Raw genomic sequence first — 24,935 nt, forward strand, 5'->3', positions numbered from 1 at the left:
GAGGTTTATGGCTTGTCTCGCAAAGCGACTGGTATTCGGATTCCTTCAAGGGGGTTTGCGTGGTTGGGTAGCAGTTGGTGGGCGATACTGTGCGAGGGGTGTTGGGGCTAGGCAAACTGACGCCTGATGTCCTAGTTTTCCACAACGGTAGCATTTGATTATTGTTGAAGGCTGAAAGGTGGAGGATGTGGTTGGTCTTAAGAGGGAGGGTCTTGTAGGTGGTCGTTGTGGAGTTGTAGTTGGTGATTGGCTTTGGAGGGGGTTGAATTCTCTGTCCAGAGCGATGGACACGTTGTACCAGTCATTTAGATGTTCTGGGATTCCTCTGGTGGAGCAGGCTTTTCTTATGTTTTGATCAATCGCGTTTTTGAAGTAGTGGAGGATGATGGGATCTGGCCAATGTCTAAGATTGCCAGCAACCCTTCTGAAATCCCATACAAATTGCTTTAGGGGCTTGTTACCTTGCTTCATTGTTTTTAAGGTTGTTTCACATTCTGCAGTTAGGTCATCATCTTGAAACCGGTTGCGAAGCAGTGCCATGAATGCGTGAACATCGTTTAGTTCTGGTGCACGTTCATTGTGTAGCTGAGCTATCCATTCTGAGGCTAGCCCCACGTTCATACCATCCGAGATGGCGTTGATTAGGCTTCTTTCTGATGGGTATTGATGTCTATATTGTTCAACGTAAGCCTCAATTCTGCTGAGAAAGTAAACCAGGTGGTGTGGATTCCCATCAAAGGTTGGTTTGAAAGGGGGAGGGGTTGGGTGAGGGGGTGCAGGTGGGTTTAGCTGGCCTGCTTGCGGTTGAAGAGGGATTTTGGGGACGGCTGTTGCTGTTGTAGCTGGTTGCTGAGTTGTGAAGGGGGGTGGAATTCCCCCTGGCTGCTGAGAAGGAAGTCCTTGAAATGCTTCAGCTGCCGGGGCAAATAACGGCCTGGGGCCCCCAGGAAAGAAAGGTGCTGAACTGGCTGGTTGCCATTGGTATTGGATCCATCCTTGTCCAGGATAAAATGCCCAACCAGGAGGAATAGAAGCAGCTGGAGGCAGCGTAGGCCTCTGTTGGCGGGAAAAGTCAATTGGAGGGGGGAGTTGCGATTTCCCCCAAGTCCCTGGTGCTGCCTGAACTCCCTGCCGTCTGAAGGAGGGAAGGGAGGTCCTCCTGCGTTCATCGGAACGGCTTTGAGCTTCAGTAATTTCTCCCTCTCTGGTGGGAGGGAAGGTGAATTTAGGCTGAGCTAAAGGCTCTCGAGGTAGGTGAGCCAAGCTTATACGAGGCCTCACTTCCAAACGCTCAAAAGTTTCAGGGAGGTCTAATAGGGACTGGGATTTCAGGGGGTTTCTCAGGTCCCAATCCAGTGACTCTCCCGATTCTCCGGGTTTTACTGTCCTCCAGTGAGGTTGAGAAGAGGGAGGGGGCTCTCCATTCCGCCCCGGGGAAATGTTTTCTCCCGAACGACAGCTTACCCATGAATCAGAGTCTTTGGGCCGTGCTCCAAGCTGACAAGCAGGCTCTACCACTTCGGGTTTTGGAGTCATATCTTCCGACGGGAAGTAGGTGATTTCAATTAAATTGTCAGATTCAAGCTTCTCTGCTACTTCTACGTTTTCAGCTTGCTGCCCTTCCATCTTTGCTGGGTCTTTGCACCGCTGTGGAGGTTGCGGAGGCTGGGGCCCAGCACCCCCCTAACGGGCCCCCTCTGAGCGGAGGAGAGGGTACCATTAGCAAAAGAAAATTAGGAGTTTTGGAATAATGTCAAGGTTGCAGAAAAACCTCTTCTGCATAAAGAAAACTCAGAAGCCATTGTCTTTAAGAGTTCTTTACTAGCATGAGGAAACTGGCACACGATGAGTGAAATTCCAAAACTGAACTTCCGGATTCTTTTCTCAGTTATACAAACCCCAAGAGTCCCACCCCCCTGACCCCTTTGATGGTCACATGGTCCCACGTTCCCCCAGTTCATTCGAATATCTTCTCGCCACTCTTCCTGCAGATGTGAACACCATCCGACCTTGACCGCTTGAAGAATGTTACCATACCCCTCAGCCCCCCTTCTTCCCCTCAGGGGAAAAATGTGGCAGCGTCTGGAAACCTAAAGTCTAGTATGGTTTCCAGGCCTGACACTCTGCAGACTTCGATGATTTCATCAGGGGAGATGGTTGGTGTATTATAGCTTTTAACGATGTTACGAACCTTAGTGATACCTGGTTCACTGGTGTCATCTAATCCAAATAAAATAGCATTTTGACGTTTTTGTTCTTTGTCAATGGTATCTTTGACGAGTATGGCTAAGTTTTTTGGTTGGTTGGCAGATATTTGTGGTTTTGGTTGTGGTTGAGGTAATGCTTGTTGAATTGGGATAAGATTTTGATCTGCTGAGTTTTTTTGTGTGCTGTCATTTTTTTTTCAAGATATGTAAAATGTGGTTCTAAACATGCTAGTATTCATGTTTCTAAGCTTGTTTCTATGGAGTCAATGACTGTTTGTTGTGTCTTTATAGTTGTTTCCATGGTATGGACCCTATGAGACATGGCAATTAAGTAATCGAGTTTTGGAAATCAAGATGGACATATATGGATAACTGTAGGATATGCTTACAGGAAATTGGCTACTGGTTTGTTTATTTTCAGGCAGGTGTGGTGGGCATAATTGGTACATAATCGGCATTTCTTGAATTCATCATATTCGTTAATAGGTTCATTACATTTATAGCATATTCTGAGTCATTTGGGTCATTGTTTGTAGTGATAACTTTTGTTTGAGGGTGTTTGGTAGATTTGTTGGAGTTTCTGTCTGGCATGGTCAATGTTCCATCAATGTTTGACAAAATTAATTAGTCAATATCAATAATAAATCAATATCTAGCAAGTAATTAATCAGTAGACAAATTAATATCAATAATAAATCAATTAAGATAGATCAGTAAATAATGTCAATCTAATCAACTAATGAATTGTTAATAATTAACTAGACAATTGAATATTCATCTAAACAGTGTTAATTAATTAATGATCAATAATATTAGAATTTTTATTATATAATTATAAAACTTCTATTATTAATCCTTACTTAATGGAATATAGTTTATCATTATACAAAAATAACTAGACAATTAATGATAAAGTAGGAAATAACTATCAATTAATTATACTATACGCTAGATCAGTAATCAGTGAATCAATTTAGTTAATATTATTGAAAGACAGTAATGAAAATGTGGGGTGTTAAATTGATATTGAACTTGATAACAGCAGCAAGATTACTGATTGGACAGTACTGGAAGAAAAAAGAACTACCCACAATAGAAGAATGGATATTGAAAGTTTCTAATTTGGCGGAGATGGCCAAAATCTCAGCCTTTTTGAAAGACAATACTCAAGAAAAATATTTAAACAAATGGAAGAAATGGATTGACTATATTCAAAATAGATATCAGACTAAGAGATATCAGACTGCCTTTGAATGAAGGACGTAATTTTTGACTTTAAAGGAGGAAGTCAGGATATCTGAAAGAGAAGGATTATAATTGTGTTAGACTTTAAAAATTTAATGTATGAATGTTAGTTTTTTGAACTATACTTTGTGTTTGCTCCGGGAAGTCTGGGGGGGTGGGCGGGTTTTGAGGGAGGGGGAAGGGAGGGGGGGAAAAAACTTATTTCTTTTTGTAAAACTTTTCAAATAAAAAAAAAAAGAAAATGTGGGGTGTTGTTGCTTTTAAAGGTAGCAGCAGCGTCAGTTTAAAAAGGCAGGCAGCAGTGTTGGTTATAAGGGCAGTAGCAGCATCGCTTTAAAAGGTAATAGCTTCCCAATGCTTTTCGCTTGCCTCCTTTGTTTTGAAAACAGCAGCAGCCCGCTTCCTGCTGCTTTTAGCTAGCGTGCTTTGTTTGAATAGTTCGCTCGTCTGCTTTGTTTTGTATAGATCGGGATTTCCAACAAAACTTTTATACTTCCCGACAGTTTTTCAAATAAAAGTTTCTTACTTTTAAGGTACTTTCACTTTTATTTTTACTTTACCTTAATTTTAATGTTTAGATCTTCAGGATCTTGATGGAAGGAAAGATCCACATGTATTTGTATATGAGTGGAGCAAATGAGAAGGAAAGATCTCCATGGGGTAAAGGCTTGTTTATTTCTTTTTACCTCAGATCTTAAGCAACTTTGTAGGATGAAAAGATCTCTGTGTGTTCAGGCAGTAGCAGGGCTGCTGGAGGGAGGCTGGATGTTGTGTCTCTCTCTCCTCACCTTCACCAATCTCCTAGTCTTGCCGAAGGATCTGGGCAGCAGAGATCTCCTGGTTTTCTTGGATCACCTGGGCTAAGCTGGTGGATCTAGGTTGTGGAGGGCAGCTGCTTAACTCAATTAAATCCACTCAATTCAAGGGCGATGCAGTTGGAGTTTCACACGGTAACTAGACCATGTGGATCTGGGTTACCAAGAGCGGCTGTTACAAGATCAATATTTTATTAATTAAATATCAATTATCAATCTTTATCAACATTGATAAAGAAATTGTATAGCTACTTAATGGGTATAAAATTGGAAGAGGAACAAGTAAATGATAGCATGGGCGAAAAATTTTGGCTGCACAATAGAATTAGATAACATGCATAAGATTTTCTATAGGCGGAACTTGCACCAGTGAGGTTGGCAAAAATGTTTAAAAATAAGTCAGCTAGATGTTGGAAATGCCACCAGATACCTGGATCCTACTATCATATGTAGTGGACATGTGTAGAAGCACAAAAATTTTGGACAAAAATAAGGACATGATTGGAAAAGATGACAAAACAACATATTGAGCTAAAATCAGAAATATTTTTGCTGGGGATTTTACCTGAAAGCTATAATAAAGAGAATACTTATTTAATTATCCATGTTCTAATGGCAGCTAGAATTGTATTTGCACAACATTAGAAAATTGAGGAGATTCCTATTGAGGAGAAGGTGATTAGAAAAATATTAGAATGTGCAGAAATGAACAGATTTAACACTAGCAATTAAGGAGAAAGAACTGAGTATTATATGACATGGGAAGTATTCTATCAATGGTTAGAGAGTGAAAAGGGAAATTGGAAATGGAAAAAAATTAAAGAAGAATAAAAAATATGTTAAGATAGAGGTATAAATAAGATGATAATTGTTAGTATTAGGATGAGGCTAATTATGTATAATGCTATTATTATTGTATTTTTACTAGAAGACATGTTAAGAGGAAAAATGTTTGTTTAATACTGTTATAATGTTTGTTTAATACACTATAATTTTAAGATTAGAGAATTATATTAAAGTGAACGATATTGTAAATGTTAAAGGTTGGCACACAGAGATATTTGAACTCAGACAACACACTGTGTGAGAAAAGATGGAATGTTTGTATATTTGAAAAATAAAAATAAAAAACTTTTTATTAAAAAATAGGATCTGGGGTTACCCGAGCTACTGGCCTCAGCTCTGATTCTATTACCAGTTTCAATAAGCTACTGTGAAAAACCGGATGCACTTTCCCTAGCAGTCATGGGAGGGTAGTGGTTTAATACCCCCTTTTCCTGTCTTTAGCATTTGGTGATTGGCAAGTCTGTTAACAAGCTTAAAGGAGCGGCTGTCTACTAGGCAGCAAATGTGGGGAAGGCAGCTGAACCCCCCCCTAATCTCCTCGAGAATCAACATGATCCAAGGGAGCAAGTGAAAAGCAAAGCGGCCCGAATGGGATGAGCTGATTGACTGGAAACTCCCAGTAGCCACCCGCAGCCCATCAATGGAGCAACTAGGAGAAAAGTTCAATGGGATAAAGATGAAAGCAATGGCATCTGATGATAGGGGAGTGAAATCGCTAACCACCCCTTCTCCTCCCCTCTTGCAGCTTGTGGTGTTGGCACCTGCTGGGATGATTGGGTCCTTGGCACAAGCAGTGTCAGTGGGCTCTGCCACCCCTCCCCTGGGAACAAAACCAAAACCCAGCCAACCCCTGGATTGGTCCCTTGTCTGCCAAGCCGCTTCTGAAAAGCTGAAATGCCCATTAGCTGCAGAGCCGATCCTGAAGCACCCCAACCCAAAGAAGCCTTTTGTAATACAGGCTGATGCCAGTGATGTAGCAATACTCCAAAAGAATGCCAAAGGAATATTGCAACCTTGCACCTACACATCCCACAAGCTGTCCGATATTGAAAGATACTGGGCTATCTGGGAAAAGAAAGCTTACACAGTCCAATGGACACTCATGACGTGGAGACAGTTCTTGGAGGGTAGCAAGGTCCCATTTGAAGTCTGGACAGACCACAAGAACCTAGAAGCGCTGAAGACTCTGAAACTGTCCCCTAAGCAAGTCCAATGGGCTCAATATTTTAATCAGTTCAATTTCACTCTCCAACATCTGCCTGGAGGGAACAACATCCTTGCAGATGCCTTCTCTCACATGCCACAGTACAGTAGTGCCCAAGAGGCAGTAGTGAATTCCATCATCCCATCAAAAGAGAGCACAGTGCCGGCCATCACTCAACAACAAGCAGCATCCTGACCGGCTCCAGCCCAGAATGTAAAGCAACCTCTGAAAGATGCTCTGGGAAGAAATGAGTGGTTCCAGCAGCACAAAGATGACCTGTTCCTAAAGGAAGGGTTGGCATGGAAAAGGACAAAATTAGCCAAAATCAGCTAGCCAATGGATCTCAGCAGCATATCTATCATACAAACATGCACGACTCAGGCTACAAATCGCCGTCCAGAAACTTTTGTCTGATGCATTTCTCCTCTAAGTTCAAGTTGCAATAACAAAGCACTTTTCCCTATGCACCTCAAGCACGAAATTCTAACTCTGCCCACCTCTGTTGCAATACCCATTGAGTTCCTCTCAAAGGAGATTTGTACTTCCAAGCGTGCTGGCGGATTTAAGGCTTGCAGAGTTTGAGGCTGATAGTGAGCGAGGCCAAGAGAGTCATGGGAGGTAGCCTCAAAGTTCACATGGCCGCCTCTGGTCCATTTATTTATTTATTTATTTAATTTGTCAAACATGTACAAGATAGCAGATATAGGTATAAACATAAACATAAACTTAAACAAAGGAAGTACGTACAGATAAATGGGGACAGTAGGACAGAGACAATAGGCATGCTGGTGTGCTTATGCACCCCCCCTTTATGGACCTCTTAGGAATGGGGTGAGGTCCACGGTTTGAGGTTGAAGCTGTGAGGGTTTGAGGCTGTAACAACAGAGTCGGGTAGAGAATTCCAGGTGTTGACCACTCTGTTGCTAAAGTAATATTTTCTGCAATCGAGTTTAGAGCAGTTTACCTTGAGTTTGTATTTATTGTTTGCCTGTGTATTATTGTGGTTGAAGCTGAAGAAATCATTAACAGGTAAGACATTGTAGCAGATAATTTTGTGTACTATGCTTAGATCAGATCGCAGATGGTGCAGTTCCAGATTGTCCAAGCCCAGAATTTCAAGTCTGGTGGCATATGGGATTCTGTTGTGAGTAGAGGACTGGAGTACTCTTCTCGTGAAATACCTCTGGACCCGCTCAATTGTATTAATGTCTGATATACAGTGTGGATTCCAGGCGGATGAGCTATATTCAAGAATTGGTTTGGAAAACCAATTGTATGCTCTAGTTAACAGTACAATGTTACCGGAAAAGAAGCTTCGCAAGATTAGGTTAACAATTCTTAATGCCTTTTTGGTAATGCTGTGAGCTCTGGGGCTTAGATCATTTGAGATGAGTACTCCTAGGTCCTTGACAAACTGAGGATCATCTACAAGATCGTTTCCGCCCAACTTGTATTTGGTGTTCTAATTTTTTTTGCCAATGTGCAGGACAGAGCATTTATTAGTTGAGATTTGGAATTGCCAAATGCACAACCATTCTGACACATAGTCAATGTCGCTTTGTAGGGCAGCAGCATTGTCAGTGGTGTTAAATAATTTTACGTCATCAGCGAAGAGGACACAGCTGCTTTTAATATGATCACATAGGTCATTGATGTAAAGCAGAAAGAGTGTGGGTCCTAAAATGCTGCCTTGGGGGACACCGCTGTTAACAGGTGCCAGATTTGATTGGGCACTCCTTATTTTGACTATTTGTTGCCTGTTGGACAGGAACGTGGCTATCCACTTGTGCAAAGATCCGGAGATGAAATAAGAACTTAATTTCAACAGTAATTTGTCATATACCACTGAGTCAAAGGGTTTACAGAAGTCTATGTAAATTGCATCTATTGCTTTACCCTGGTCAAGATGTGTGGTCCAAATGTTTCTACAGTGTAGGAGTTGCAGATTACAGGACAATTTTTTTCTAAAACTAAACTGCTTGTTAAATAGCAGGTAGTTTGTCTCTAAGTGGGGGGTGATGGATTGGTTTATAATTGATTCCATAACTTTACAGGTGACACAACACAGTGAGATTGGTCTGTAATTTTCTACTAGACTAGTGTCTCCCTTTTTAAAGATAGGTATAACTGTGGCTGATGGCCATAGGTCAGGCAATGAGCTGGTTCTGAAGGATACCTTATAGATTGTGCATAGAGGTTCAGCTAGGGCAGTGGCAAGCTTTTTCAAAAAGTAGGCACATAATCCATCAGGGCCGGTAGATAGAGATGGCTTTAGGTTACATAGTACCGTTTCAGTGTTATCTACTGTAAAATCAGTATGTACTAAATAGTTACAATTTGTTATGGTACGACTAGGAAATGGGGGCAGCAGCCATTGCTGTTGGCAAAGACTGAACTGAAGAACGGATTGAAGAGTTTGGCCTTAGCTGCTTCATCCTTACATTCTTCCTCATTAGGCCCTTTTAGGAGTTGGATAGTTTTCGAGTCTTTAAGTTTGGCATTTATGAAATTATAGAAGGCTTGGGAGTTCGAGTTTAGCAGCTCTTCCAGTTTGCAATGGTGATTGGTACATTCAGTGTTTATCTGGTGGCGTAAGGCTTTATAGCGGTTTTTTAAGTTGGCTACATAGCCAATTTTGTTTTCTCATCTAACAGATTTTTTCTTGCACTGTAACTTTCTTATTGTTATGGGTAATTTGTTTTTTTCTTGGCTTTGGGGGTTATTTTAGGTACGTATAGATTAATGACTCGATTGACTTCGAGCAAAAAGGTGTTATACTGGTTTTCTGCAATTATACAACCTGTAAACAGAAGGTGCCAATCAAGAGATGCGAGATAGGCAGCTACGAAATCATAGTTGGTTTTAAAGTTATAATTTGGAAAAAATGGCTTTTAAGCAAATAGTACCAAAAGCCACTAAAAACTTTGAAATTTCTTCAGTTCAGATACAAAAATTAAAAGAAGACATCAAAGAGGAATTAAGAAATTTTTTGCAGGAGTTTCTGGAGACTCGTTTTTCAGAAATAGATCAAAAATTTGATGAAATAGAGAAAGAGAAGTTGGATTTTAATGAAGTGGTGGAAGAGCAGAAGAGGGAAATGAAAATGGTAAATGATGCAATTTCACAAATATTAAGGTCTTGTATTCAGATGGAGGATAGTTTGGAAGAACTTAATAAAGTTAATTTAGAGTTGCAAAGGGAAATAGACGAAATTCAAAAGAACCAAAACAATTGGAACTTAGATAATAAGATGGAAGATATACAGGCAAAGGTAGATAGGGCAGATGAAGAAAGAATAATATTACAATATAGATTAATGGAATATGCCATAAGGGTGAGGGGGTTGGAGGAAAGTAGGAAGGAAAATTTAAAAGAGATTTTTACGCAAGCTTTTGCTCAGATACAGGGTGTGGAGCCAGAAGACTTTGAGATTAATATTGAAAGAATTTATCGTGTTAATTCTTGGTGGGCAAGACAAAATAGATTACCGAGGGATGTGGTTATTTATTTTACAACTAAAAAGGTTAGGTATGAAATTTTGCAAGCCTTTTATAAAAATAAATTTAAAATATTGGGACAAGATATAAAAATGATGAACGAAATTCCTCCTAAAATGTTAAGAAAGAGAAGAGAATTTGCTTTTTTAGTGGATGAGTTTAAGAAACATCAGATATATTTTAGATGGGAAGTTCCAATGGGTTTGTCAGTGAATTTTAGAGGTAGAAAGTATTTTCTTGGTACAGTTATGAAAGCAAGACATTTCTATATTAATGTTTTAAAGAGTGGGAATTTTTTGTTGTTAGATGCTAAGTTAACTGGTTTGGAGATGATGGAAAATAGAATAGGAGAGGGGAGGAATGTTTAAGATGTGAATATGATGATTATGGTTAATTTCTAGAATTGATTTGTTTAGGATATAAATTATAGGATTTTTGTTAATTGTAAGGTATAAACCTATGGGATGATACTATTTAATTGTGAAGGATGAAAAGTAAAATTTACGAATTTAGATAATGTTGTGGATGTAATGATGTTAATTGTTATATTGTGGATGTAACTTAAATGATTATTCATTTTGTAATGATATTTGACTGGTGGAGTAATATTGGAAGATTGGACATTAAATGTTATGACAATTGAAGAAATATATAAGTGATGAAAATTTAAGCTCGAGAAGATGGACTGTAATTTAAGAAATGGACTTATGAAATTTGAAGGAATATACAAGCGGAGAAAATTTGAATTTGAGAAGATGGACTAATTTAAAAATGGACTGTAAGAAGAAGTAATATGTAATCAGGGAAGTCCGGGGGGGTGGGGGGAAGGGAGGAGAAGGGGGGAGAGGGGGAGAGGGGGGGAAATGATACATGGATTGGTTATTAATGTACAGTAATGATTGAAGATATGAAATTAAAATTTGAAATGATATTGGGGCTGCCTGACTGCCATTTCAGAAAGAAAGGGAGAGAGGAGTAGAAAGAGGGAAGAAAGTAGGTAGGAAAGAGTTGAGAAGGAGGAGGGGAATACGAAGGTTAGAAAGGGTGGAAGAAGGGAGGAGTGGAGAAGGAGGAGAGGAAATAGTAAAGTGAAGGAGATGAAGGAGGGGAAAGTAGTAGAGGGTAGAGGAAGTGAAGAAAGGAAGTGGCAGTCGGGCAGGCCCAAATCAGCAATAAATAAAAATTAATGTTTAATGATGCATAACAGATTGTACATAAATATGATGTTGGAAAATGGAGTCTCATCATTATGACCAAGGACACAAATTGAGACAAAAATCAATCATGCTGTCAATCATGCTGTGATCACTGTTGGAAAAAAGTTCTTTAACTTTAGGCCATAAATTCAGTTTAAGCTATTGCAGAAGATGTGATCTAAGCAATTGTTGAGCCTAGTGTTGTTCGTTACCAACTGTTCCAGCCCCAGAGTCGTAACAGCATTGTACAGGGCTGCATGCATAGGTTCAGTTGTACATTCGTTTAGGGTCCAATTAATAAGCAGCAAATTGAGGTCACTAAGAAAGATAAGGGGTGCAGGCAGAAAGCTACCCACATTAGTAGTGCAGTTAGCTTGTTTGTATGACCAAGGTCATAATCAGGGGCACTATAACATAGTAGGAAACAAATTGTGGTATTTAGGAACAGTTTGCAGACAATAGTCTCAGGAAGTGCAAGCTCTTGTGTATATCTTGTGTATATCACATGTATATCTTTTTCAGACCTAGGAACTGTTTATAGAAGATAGCAACACCATCCCCATTATCACGGTCAGACCAGAAACATGATATCACTTACTGTAATAATGGAGTCTGGAAAGGATACATTCAACCACATCTTGCAGACAAAAATAAAGTCTAATAGGGCCGCACTTAGAAGTAGGAGGAATTCGGGCATTTTGTTTGCGAGGCTTCTTGCATTAAGTAGTTTGCATTTTAGGCCTGTAGGGTGGACCTAGAGGAAGTTGGGGGCGTGCATGCCTAGTTTTGGTTGATGTGGGGGGGGGGCAATTGTTGGGAAGCGGGCCACTGATATTGCGTTTGATACAGTCAGTGTGATAGTCTATATATAGGTCAGTCTCTCCTTGGTCCTGGCAATTTTGAGCTCCAAGCAGAGCTCGCGAGCACAGACATGTTGCACTATGTACAGGTCGGGCCGCGAACAAAGTTTCATATGGTTTGTGCAGCTTTTGGTAAGTTTATTGTGGAAATGAATTTGTGCTTGCTGGTTTCGCTCTTGCAAACAACTCTGCAGAAGCGTGGGGCCACTGAGCCGTCACTGTTCTTGAACTCAGGGTTGTTGCGGGAAACATCGATGATTTCATTGGGAGCAATCGTTGATGCCTGGAAGTTGATGATGTTGCGAACCTTTGTGATGTCGTAGGATTTGTTGGTGTCATCAAGTCCAAATAAGATAGCATTGGGATGCTTCTGTTGTGTTCAGTCATGTCTTTGACAAAGACTTTTGTTCGGGAGCTTCCTCTTACTTCTCCAGAAGCTTCTGCTCGAATCCTCCATCCTGCCTCAACCCATTGCTCTCTCTTTCCATATGTGTGTGTGTCTCTGTGCCTTCTTCACATGACTTCCCTCCGAAATCTGTCTCGGCTTCGGTGCACCTTTTAATCCTACTCTTCTGCCTACCCACCACCAGTCTGGCTCCCTCTATTTTCCCAGTGGGAAAAGGCTCTCCTTTCCTTTTGCCTCAGTCAGAGTCTGGGTCCTCTGAATCAGCTGCATAGGTTTACTCCTGTCATCCCCTCTCAAAGTCCCAGGAAGGTGGCTGCCTTTCACTTCTCCTCCAACCCCAGTTTTTAACTTCCCCATCTCTCCTGCATTAGAAGTTGAATGAAAACCAGACGTGTTCCAGAAAACACAACAAAAAACTCAAACTTCGCCAAACTCAACAAAAAATTAGCTATTGGTTCTGCCAAACCCATCGAACTGGCTGAATATAATATGGTATTTATATACTGATATAAATGGGTTATAAAAATTAGACTGAATTATTTCCTCAAAGACACCGACTATGGCTATATATTTGATTCTTACTCAAAATTCCAATGTGCCCAATAACTCAATGTGTCCTAAATAAATTCAACGTATTTTAAAAGTATGCAAAATAGATTATTCAAAGCTAAATAGTAAAATTAATCCCACCCAACAAAGTAGACATATGTTGAAAATTATAACAAAATAGGACATTTGGAGAGGAGAAGTTGGAATTTCACAGGACCGGATGATTCTTGTAAGATTTTATGATTTTTATTTAATAGTGGAGGAAATTTCTGGACCCTCACATGAGACTATGAATTGTATTCAATCCCTGAAATAGTTGCTGATTTTATGAAAACTCACCTATACAACTTCTGGCGTTCTTCCAATTCCTTACGTCTGTGATGCTTAAGGATTTGAGTTTTCTCATCATCAAAAAGCTTGGCTGCAGAAATAATGATATGCAATGATAATTTTAAAATATGAAATATACAAATGCTTTATTTTTATTTAATGTATTTTAAAAACTTTACAATAAAAAAGATTGCTGGCAGTTTATTATTATTATTTGTCATTATTATTATTATTATTATTATTATTATTATTATTATTATTATTATTATTATTTATTATTAAATTTTTATACCGCCCTTCTCCCAAAGGACTCAGGGCGGTGTACAGCCAAAGATAAAACACAATACATATACAATTAAACCAACAATTAAAACCTAGCAAATTATAAAAGGCTGATAATTAAAAGTTTAAATTTAAAATTATAAAAAATTTAAAAAAAACCAACAATAAAAACCCCAATTTAAAATTAAAACTATTAAAACTATTATGCCAGTCCCGCTTGAATAAATAAATGTGTTTTTAGCTCACGACGGAAGGTCCGAAGATCAGGCACTTGACGTAGGCCAGGGGGAAGTTCATTCCAGAGCGTCGATGCCCCAACAGAGAAGGCCCTACTCCTGGGGGCCGCCAGCCGACACTGTTTGGCAGACGGCACCCTGAGGAGACCTTCCCTGTGAGAGCGTACGGGTTGGTGGGAGGCATAGGGTAACAGCAGGTGGTCTCATAAGTACCCGGGTCCTAAGCCATGGAGCGCTTTAAAGGTGGTAACCAAAATCTTGAAGCGCACCCGAAAGACCACAGGAAGCCAGTGCAGACTACGCAGCAGTAATGTTACATGGGAGCCACGAGCGGCTCCCATTACTACTCGCACAGCCGCATTCTGGACTAACTGTAGCCTCCGGGTGCACCTCAAGGGCAGCCCCATGTAGAGAGCATTGCAGTAATCCAACCGAGACATGACCAGAGCGTGAGTGACTGTGCATAAGGCATCCCGGTCAAGGAAGGGACGCAACTGGTGGACCAAGCGAACTTGGTAAAAAGCCCTCCTGGAGACGGCCGCCAGATGTTCATCAAAGGACAGCCGTCCATCCAGGAGGACACCCAAGTTGCGAACCACCTCCTTTGGGGCCACTAACTCGCCTCCAACAGTCAGCTGTGGATGCAGCTGACTGTACCGGGGTGCCAGCATTCACAGCCACTCCCTCTTGGAGGGATTGAGCCTGAATCTGTTTCTCCCCATCCAGACCCGTACGGCTTCCAGGCACCAGGACAGCACTTCGACCGCTTCGTTGGGGTGGTCCGGGGTGGAAAAGTACAGCTGAGTATCGTCAGCGTACAGATGATAACTCACCCCGAAACCACTGATGACCTCGCCCAGCGGCTTCATATAGATGTTGAACAGGGTAGGAGAGAGAATCGACCCCTGAGGCACCCCACAAGTGAGGCGCCGCGCGGACGACCTCTGCCCCCCTGTCAACACCGTCTGCGACCGGTCAGAGAGATAGGAGGAGAACCACCGATAAACAGTGCCTCCCACTCCCAATCCCTCCAACCGGCGCAGCAGGATACCATGGTCGATGGTATCAAAAGCCGCTGAGAGATCTAACAGGACCAGGGCAGAGGAACAACCCCTATCCCTGGCCCTCCAGAGGTCATCCACCAACGCGACCAAAGCCGTCTCCGTGCTATAACCGGGTCGGAAGCTGACTGGAACGGGTCTAGATAGACAGCTTCATCCAGGTGCCGGGGAAGCTGCCATGCAACCACACTCTCTACAACCTTCGCCACGAAGCGAAGGTTGGAGACTGGACGGTAATTCCCCAAAATAGCTGGGTCCAGGGAAGGCTTCTTAAGGAGAGGTCTCACCACCACCTCTTTCAAGGCGGCGGGGAAAACCTCTTCCACCAAAGAAGCATTTATAATCCCCTGGAGCCAGCCTCGTGTCACTTCCTGAGCAGCCAGCACTAGCCATGTAGTTGCATGTGACCTCCCCAGCAACCTGTCCAGGTACTCGAGAGCCACAGAATCAAACTCATCCCAAATAACCTCAACAAGACGTGTCTCCGTCATCTCGGTCGGATCATCACAATCTTGGTCCAAACTATCCCGAAGCTGAACGATTTTATCGTATAGATAACCGTTAAACTCCTCAGCTCGTCCCTGTAAAGGGTCATCCCGTCCCTCCTGCTGAAGGAGGAAACGGGTCACCCGAAACAAGGTGGCCGGGCGGTTATCTGCTGATGCAATGAGGGTGGAAACGTAAGAACGTTTCACCTCCCTCATTGCCACTAGGTAGGTCTTAGTAAAAGACCTCACTAGTGTCCGATCAGCCTCGGAACGGCTGGACCTCCAGGCATTCTCTAGGCGTCTTCTCCGGCATTTCATCTCTCTCAGCTCCTCAGAAAACCAGGGAGCCAATTGAGATCTACGCCGGGTCAGAGGCCGCAAAGGCACGACACGATCCAAAACCCCAGCCGCGGCCCGTTCCCAGGCCGCAACCAGTTCTTCAGTCGTTCCGTGGGCAAGGTCCTCAGGAAACGGCCCAAGCTCTGTCAGGAACCTCTCCGGGTCCATCAGGCGCCTGGGACGGAACCAACGCATTGGCTCCGTCTCCCTGCGGTGGTGAGCGGCGGTCCGAAAGTCTAGGCGAAGGAGAAAATGATCTGACCATGACACCGATTCCGTCACTATATCTCCTAAATCCAGATCATTAACCCACTGACCAGAGATAAAAATCAAGTCTAGTGCGCCTCCCCCAATGTGTGTAGGGCCATCAGTTACTTGAATCAGGTCCAAGGTCGTCATGGAGGCCTGGAACTCCTGAACCACTGTCGACAACAAGCCGGCCGATGGCAAGTTGAAATCCCCCAAGACCAAAAGTCTGGGAATCTCAACCGCCACGCCAGCAAGCACCTCTAGTAGCTCAGGTAGGGCTGTAGTCATGCAGCAAGGAGCCAGGTACGTGATCAACAGCCCCATCTGATTCCGATGGCCCCACTTCACAAGGACGGATTCACAACCAGCTATCTGAGGAACAGTGGACTCCCTCGGCTCCAGACTCTCTTTGATCACAACCGCCACCCCCCCCACCCCTACCTAGGGCCCTCGGCTGATGGAATGCACGGAATGCACAGTTCAACCAGGGGTACACCCCCCCTCTGTGCCCAACCAGGTCTCCGTAATGCCCGTTATATTTTTTTAGGATTTCCTCCCTGTCAAATTGATAGAGGGGCCTTTCAATGACTCTCAGTTCCCCATGGTCTGTTCAATATTCTTCAGTATTCAATATTATTCTTCAGTATTTCTATTTATTTCTATTTATTTATAGTTATTTATTTCTACCCTGCCTTTATTATTTTTAATAATAACTCAAGCAGAGAACATTATCCATCCTAATTTTCAAGCATTCTAATTTCTGAAGGTAATGCTATACTGATCGGGGCCATTGCAGGATCTTTTTCTATATTAATTAAAATTTCAACTAAAGCATATCACCAGGTCTTTCCAATGTCTGAGTTTGACATATCTAACATAATGCTCTTGCCTATTACTGCTAAGTGTCCTTCAAACTCTCAGTATTTGTCAATGTTTTGTTCCTGTGCAATCTAGAATAACATTAACTTTCTTATATGGCCAAGTATTTCCTTCCTAATCATCATTTTCATGGTGTTCATTTTTAAAATAGGAAGTGAGAGCAGTATACTTTTTTATATCTTGTCACAGATATATGGTTTATATTCAAGCATAAATATTGTGATAACATTATTGCAACAGGAATAGGCCTAGTTTCCACCTCCTCTTGGGCTTCTATTCATAGTTTGGAAATGATCCCCTTTTTTATGTTTACCACAAATTGCCATAGCATATGAACTTTTTAAGATTTCAGTTAAAAAAATCCAGTTAAGAAAACCAGTCGTGTTTTTCATAAAATTCAGAAGGAAGCACTCCAATTTCCCCAATGTTTTCTTTAGAATAACAAGGGTTGGAGACACAAAACCTGAGTGATGTTGCCTGAATCCCATTGTGATAAACCACTGTTGGTTACATTAAAACCAGGAACTACTACAATCAAAATAACAAGCTCAGCATCTCAAAAGCCATTCTTAGAACTAGCAAAATCACACAACTGAATAGAGAGAGAGAGAGAGAGTGTAACGAGATATTTCAAAGTTTATAAAAGTAAACAGATATATGTAATCTTACTATACATTCAACATTTAAATATTATACAGTTTGCTTTACATTCCTCAATGCTTTTGGGTGAAAAAGAATATCAGAAAATTAGGTGCAAAATCTATTATGTGATTCCTTCCAGAATAACAACACATTAATAATGGTCATCTTCAAAATTCTTTCCTCCAGATTATGCAACAAACATTTGTTATAAGTTTTATGTCATAAATAAACACAATCATTTTGATTTTTTGATCTATTTATTACTCTAATAAGGAAAAATGGAGTCTAAGGAGGAAAAAATGAATACTAATGGTGTCCACAGCAATTCACTGCTTTGGTCAGAAAATTGAAACTAATATTATTACACCATCCTGCAAGCTCTAATCCTTTGGAGCATGAACACAATTTGTGGCACATTTAAGGAAAAAAAGGTGGAGCTTGCATAGTGCTACTGATGTCTGTCTGACTTCCCTTTCCACCCCCATGGGTTCTCTTGATGGGTTTAGAGCAGGGATGTCAAACTTGATTTCATTGAGGGCCACAACAGGTTTGTGTTTGACCTCAGGGGCCGGGGTGGTGTGGCCACGACCAGCTTGACATCTGTGTTAGCCCGAGTGCTCTGCCAGCGAAAATGGGCTCCCAAGCTCTGTTTTCAGTTGTGATGGCCTCCTGCAGCCCTCTGCCAGTGAAAACTGAGTTTGGGGGTGGGTGGGTACGTGTGACCCCTGAGCTCTGTTTTTGCTGGCAGAGGACAGCAGGAGGCCGCCACAGCCAAAATCTGAGCCTGGGTGCCTTTCCAAGCTCCTTTTTCACTGGCAGAGGCACCATGGGCTGGTCCTTTGTTGTTTCTAGGGCGGCCCCGTGGGCCAGATCTAAGCACTCTGCAGGCCGGATCTAGCCCCCAGGCCTTGAGTTTGATTTAGAGGGAGAAATTAATCACCAAATATATATTTGCTGAGTATTATCATCAAGAAGGCAGATCAGTAAGTGTCTAATATCCGCCAAAAACCAAAGTCTGGAAAGTTGAAGTACAAAAGTAACTTAAAACAGAATCTAAAGGCAACTGAAAGGGTTTTTTTGGCTATGTCAAGAAGAAGAAAAAGGATTAAGGAAGGTGAAAGAAAGCTGTAGAATGATAATAGGGATTGGAATATACATTATTCCTTGTTTTGGTCTTTTACCAGAGAATTTGTTTTTAAATACACCCAGGTAGAACAATTGATAAAAGAAGAAGGTGATGACCTCAGGTAAATAAAAAGACAGACAGGAAGTACCTGGCTACCATAAATGAACTTAACTCTTCAGTACCAATCCAATTTTATATTAGAATCTAAGGAGCATGAAAATGTCACTCATTTTTTTGGGGAGAGCAGGGTTAATAATATTTCCTAAATTCAAGAAGGGGAGAAATCATAAATTATTCAACATGATATTGGACTCTCACTAGAGGGTTTTTGTACTTTACCAATTTGCAAAATGTTTGAAGCTTAATTTCTTAATTTTTCTTTTAACCTTGGATTGAAATATCCAGAAAATACCTTCCCTGTTTCTTTTTCTATTTTTTCCCTTTGAGGAATATTATTTCAACGTTCTTTGTTTCCTGTATTCTCTTATCTATTTTTTGTTATATTTAACCAGACAACAATTGATAAGAGATAATATTAAGAAACAAATGTGGATATTTGATCCAGGACAAATCACTGTTAACTCTTGGGACAATTTGGCATAGAAAAGATGCTGTAGTAAATTTTCTATAAGTTGATTACAATAATAGTTTGTTAACAGAGGGTTTTCAAACCTTAATCTTGTCTTTTTCTACAATTATTGTTCTATTAACTATTTTGTCATTAATGTAGTATATAGATGACAAGTTAATAATTTGCAAATAGATTTAAAAATTTGGATGGCCAGTTTTGCATGACATAGGAAACTAATATTGTTCTAGTATACTAATCAGTATCCATCTGGGAGGGATAATATGTAAATGTGTGTTAGAGGTTTTTTAATGCACTTTTAATGTCTTGTTTGTTTTGTATTTTTTCTTTGTCTTTTTTTTTTTAAAAAAAGTTTTTTTTGAATAAAATAAAAATAGAACCACAAAAAAAGAGAGATAATAGGAAAGATTCCATGGATGGAAATCCTAGAGGGAAAAATAGTTCAGGACACTTGGCAAACCCTGAAAAACAAGATAATAAATGCCCAAACAAAAACTATATCACAGAGAAAGAAAAAGAAGAGGCTGCCGAAACCAGCATGGTTGCGCAAAGAGCTGTCTGACAGATTGAGGGACAAAAAGGACGTATAAAAAATGGAAAGTGGGGCACATATAACTAGAACAGAATACCATCATTTAATCCAAATCTGTAACGACAGAGTCAGGAAGGCTAAGGCTCAGAATGGACTAAGATTTGTAACAAATACCAAAAATAACCAAAAAAAGTTTATTTCAATATATAATGAACAAGAAAATGATAGCTCCACCAATGGCAGAAGATGACAGGTAGCAGGGAAAAAATAGAACTGTTTAATTCCTTCTTTTCATCTTTCTTTAAGCAAAAGGGGAGGAAAACTTAATCTATCAAAAGCAGCACCGAGGGAGATAGAGCAGAAATGAAAGTCACAGTAGGCAAGGAATTGGTAAGAGAACACCTATCCACCTTGGACAAATTCAAAATATCAAGACCAAATGGTTTACATTTCAGGGTTCTGAAGGAGCTGGCAGATGTGATCTCAGAACCACGGAATAAAACCTTGCAGAGCTTCTGGAGCTTCTGGAACTGTCAGAAGAATGGAAAAGAACTAATATGGTTCTGATTTTCGAAAAGGGAGAAAAGATATCCACGAAACTAGAGACTAATCAGCTTGACATCAACATCTGGGAAAATCCTGGGAAAGATAATCAAGCAGCGAATTTGTGAGCATCTAGAAATGAACAAAGTGATTACTAGAAGCCCACATAGATTTGTTAAAAGCAGGTCATGCCATACATATCTTATTGCCTTTTTTAGTAGGGTGACTAAATTTGTGATCAAGGACATGCTATGCATATCGAATAAGACTTTAGTAAGGCATTTGACCAAGTACATCACAGCCTACTTCTTGGTAAGATAGAACAATGTGGGATAGACATTACCACTATGAGATGGAGTCACAATTGGCTGACCAACTGCACATGTATAATCTCAAAGATTTCATTTTCACCAAACCACAATAATCTTCCTGATTGATATATATTAGGGGAGTTAAAGAGAAGTGTCTTTGATCAAAACTATGTTTCTACTGTTCCAAATTTGAAACATTGTTTTAATAAAAATGGTTTTAATCTGTTTTACACTAGAAAAATAATTTGGATGAAAAAACATTGATTTATGAAATTTATAAACTTATCTAACTCCAAAACAGTATAAAATTCCTCTGTGAGGGAGGGTCCAAAATGTAATAAAATGCATACATATTATTTAGCCTAATAATTTTCTATACATCTAGCAAATTTGTTATTATTCTACATTTTAAAAATTCTATCTTTGATATCCTAATTCATTCCTGAATTCAACTGGATAACATTCAAAACAGACTTATATTGCTGCTACCTCCTGCTTTAAGAATTTAAGAAATTAAGTTTTAAGAAATCTTTTAAAAACATGATTCAACAAATTTATCATAAAAGTATTCACAGCATTTTCCCTCTGTTTAGACTGGAGAATAAAAGTATTAGTTTTAATTTTGAAAGTTTGTTCAAAAGTCTGTGCCAGTTTTGTGTATTAGTTTTACCATTTCTGCAGATATGGCATCAGATCCCAACATCTCTCCATTTTTAAAATTGTTTCTTAACAATTTAAGTTTAATTTAAACTTAATTGTTTTTAACATATAAATTTGTATTTATATAATTATGATGTGGGCTGGGAAGTGGCTCACCAGGCTAATGCAGCCTGTTATTAACACACAGCTGCCTGCAGTTACAATTATTGCAGGCTCGAGTCCCACCAGGCCCAAGGTTGACTCAGCCTTCCATCCTTTATAAGGTAGGTAAAATGAGGACCCAGATTGTTGGGGGGTCAATAAGTTGACTTTGTATATAAATATACAAATAGGATGAGACTATTGCCTTACACAATGTAAGCCGCCCTGAGTCTTCGGAGAAGGGCGGGATATAAATTCAAACAAAAAAAAAAAGTGGTGTACTATCATTAAAATCCTAGTCCATATGCACTTCCTACACATGCAGCTTCACTGTCTGGTATTTTACCCCTTTTCTAGCTATTATACAGGAAGGTAGAGGGAAACAGAAGTTCAGTATTCTTGTTAAGAAGGTAAATACTATGCAAAAAACTATGACAGCAGAAAGGGAAACATATTGAAAAGCAGGTTTTGAAACAGGAAAATGTGCTTTAGAAAAGGGGAAAAGACAGATGAAAAGCTGCAGTGTTTCCAAATTAAGTGTAGGAGGGGAAGTTAGAATACTCAGAAAAAGAATTGCTAGCAATCCTGAGCTGAATGAAGAACTTCATAGCAACCTTTTATGTCAGATAGTGTAAATTACTGACTTGTTTAGTGCTACAATTTGTAACCAATAGTTTTCACATATTATTGGGAAAAGGCTGAGAGACAGCTGCAGTGCATTAGGTGCAGGAGCAAATTTTGCAACAGTTGATCAGTATTAGAAGACAGAGAGGAGGGGTTGGTTATGTCACTGCAATGACATAAATTGCAATGACCTGGAATTAAGGAGAAACTATCTAACAGTTAGAATAATTAACTAGTGGAACAGATTGCCTTCAGAAATTGTGGAGATTTTTAAGAAGAGACTGAACAGTCACTTGTCTGAAATGGTATAATGTCCCCTGTTTGAACAGGGGGATGAACTAGAAGAGGTCCCTTTCAGCTCTATTCTATTCTAAAAAGCAGTTGCAGAAAAGGAAGATCCTCTACTCAGAGGCTGAAAATCCTAACTGGATTTTAGCAGGGAGGATTTTCATCTTGTGAGTAGAGAGACATTTGCACATGACCTATGCCAGGCGTTCCAGGGCTCCTCCATCCTCTGGCACCTCACACTGCTTACCTTACCACGTCCCAAAGTCTCCTGCACTCCATGAGGCTGTGCTCCTTATTTGGGATATAGTTTTAATATACTATTAATACTTCCTCCTTTTTTACTGTTTCTGTCACTTTCAAACCCTTTTAAGCACTCTGTATCATTCAGCTATGTTAATCATGGAATTTAGTTCATAGCAGCTACAGAATATTATTTCTATTAATCATCACAGTGTTCTGAAAAGCCTTTTTTGCCTTCAAGTCTTCAAGATTTGAGATTCAATGACTAATGGCCAACGCAACCTTTATGAAGTCTCCTGGAAATGGGCCCTAACTGGAAAAAATGTTTGACAGGTGCATAATCAGTTTCAATTGGGAAGTTCAAAAAGAGGAAGATGGCAAAATCCTAGAATTGTATATGCAGTCAAGGACTAAAAAGCAGAATGCAAATAGAGAAGTAAGAAATCAGGCTATAGAATTTCAAGAACAGAGACCAAGTGGTACCACTGAAACCACATGGTTTCTATGTTGGTGCACAAGATATGAGGAAAAAAATCCAGTATAAACAAGAGATCGTAACTTGAGAAAACAAGACTCATTTGACACTTCATTGAAACATGGTGAATGATATTCATTATTCCAACATTAACAGAAGCACAAAATTCTGATCTGCTTCACTCAGTCCTGGTCAGACCCCATTTGAAGTACTGTTTTGAGTTCTGACTACCATAGTTCAAGATGATAAGCTGAAGTGAATTACAGAATTACAGAATAACAGTGGTGGGAGGGACGGACCTTGGGAGTGTATTCTAGTCCAAACCCTGCTCAAGCAGAGATCCGGCCTATACCATTCAAGACAAAGGATTAAGTTAAATTAAGAATTAAGTTAAAAGTTAAGAGGCTACGAAAAGGATGAGCAGAGTAAAAACCAAGTCTGAACAGGAACAATTAGAAGATTATAGAGGTTTTACAGAAGAGATAGAGAAGGGGAGATATTATAGCAGTGTTTAAATATCTAAAATTGTCTCATAGAACAGGAAATGCACTTACCTCGACCATCTCGGAAAACCACCTCTTTTTCATCTGTAATCCACCTGTAACATGGAAACTCCAGGTAATCACCAACTGGTGTTTTCACAGTGATATATTTAAGGTACCAGTCATCAGGAAACCAGTACTTCCGCTTTTCAATTTTTATCAGTTGGATTTCCCCCAAGTCCTCTGTCACTGTAACTTCATAAGTATCAGTCTGGGAAGGGAGAAAAAAAGACTGTGATCTGCTGGACAACCTAAATGCAGCCGCCTGAAATAACGGTAATTTAACCTCACATTTTCAGAAGTGTTTATTTCAAACTAACAAAACTTTGACACTGTACTTTTAGTAGACTTCGTCACTATTGCCCTTGCTGTATTGTGAAACATGTCCAAAACAACTGATTGTGAATCATGTCTAAACAAGTCAGTTCATGTCTGTTTCCATCATGACAACAGAACTGTATTTCTCAACTAGGGCAATATTCAGATTTGTAAAACTACAGCTCTCAGCATTTTCCTAGGTAGCATAGCCATTGAAGTTGAAACTCTATCTCTGAAGTTTCCCAGCTTGGGAAACGCTGCAGTAGACCAATCCTAATATGTTTCTGGCTTTATGCATGCCACAGGACACACAATGGATTTGGTATTTGGTTCAACTACTGCTGAGAATCTATAAGCAGGAATGCTCTGTGTAATTCCATTGTAACTGATGTTACAACGTTATTTCAAAGTTTATGCTATCCAGATTGCTAATTTTAACCTCTTTTCTTGTTGCATGTGTGGCCTGAACAAGCTTTTCAGCATATTTTAATTTGTCTTTTAGTCAATTGTTTTTGTCTAATTGTCTATATGTATTTTTATAACTAACCAGACATTATCAATTTAATTTTGTATATTTGAATATTTGAATTATCTTGTGTTGGTTAATGACTACACTAAAGTTATCTCTCTCTGTAACTGATATATAACTTAGTTTTAAATTGGAAACTAGTATAGTCTTTTGCCCTGGTACAGGATTAGTTGAAGGTGTTAGACCCAGGCATCTGATAAATCTAGCTGGTGTCCTATAACAGGGATCCCCAACCTTTTGGATTTCAGGGACCACCAAGTTCATAATTTTAAATCCTGCGGACCACTAATACGAACCCAGCGCGCCACTTGCTGAAGTGCCTGGACTCCCAGTGATGGAATGGGATCCTTCAGGCACTCTCCCTCCTCTCTCTTTCTCTCTCTCCCCCCCCCCCGCCCTTCTCTCTTTCTCTCTCCTTCTCTCCTTCTGGAAGAACAAAGGAAGAGGCAATTCCCTTGGAGCCATGGATTATCAAAAAAACAAAAACAAAGGCACAAACGGAAAAGAGGTAATCGGGCTGGGATTGTAAACAAATTAAAAAAGAAAGGAAATAAAACCCCTCTGCCTTCAATTTTCCTAACAAATGTACGTTCACTTGCAAATAAGATGGATGAAGTATTCCTCTTAAACAAATACTATTCTGATTTTCGCAACTCAGCAGTCCTATGCTTCTCTGAAACCTGGTT

General features: G+C 40.1%; 1 protein-coding gene across 3 annotated transcripts in view; it reads right to left on the reverse strand.

The window, feature by feature from the left end:
- The window catches only part of ALOX5 (arachidonate 5-lipoxygenase), a 266,743-nt gene that overhangs the window by 227,834 nt on the left and 13,974 nt on the right, over positions 1-24,935 (reverse strand). For all 3 annotated transcript variants that reach the window (XM_058176554.1, XM_058176555.1, XM_058176553.1), the window contains exons 2-3: positions 23,415-23,613; positions 13,165-13,246 (exon numbers count right to left, since the gene is read on the reverse strand). In XM_058176554.1, the coding sequence (XP_058032537.1) occupies positions 13,165-13,246; positions 23,415-23,613 (281 nt within the window). The remainder of the gene's footprint in view (positions 1-13,164; positions 13,247-23,414; positions 23,614-24,935) is intronic.

This window comes from Ahaetulla prasina, chromosome 3 (genome assembly GCF_028640845.1).
Source record: "Ahaetulla prasina isolate Xishuangbanna chromosome 3, ASM2864084v1, whole genome shotgun sequence".
NCBI classification, from domain to species: domain Eukaryota; kingdom Metazoa; phylum Chordata; class Lepidosauria; order Squamata; family Colubridae; genus Ahaetulla; species Ahaetulla prasina.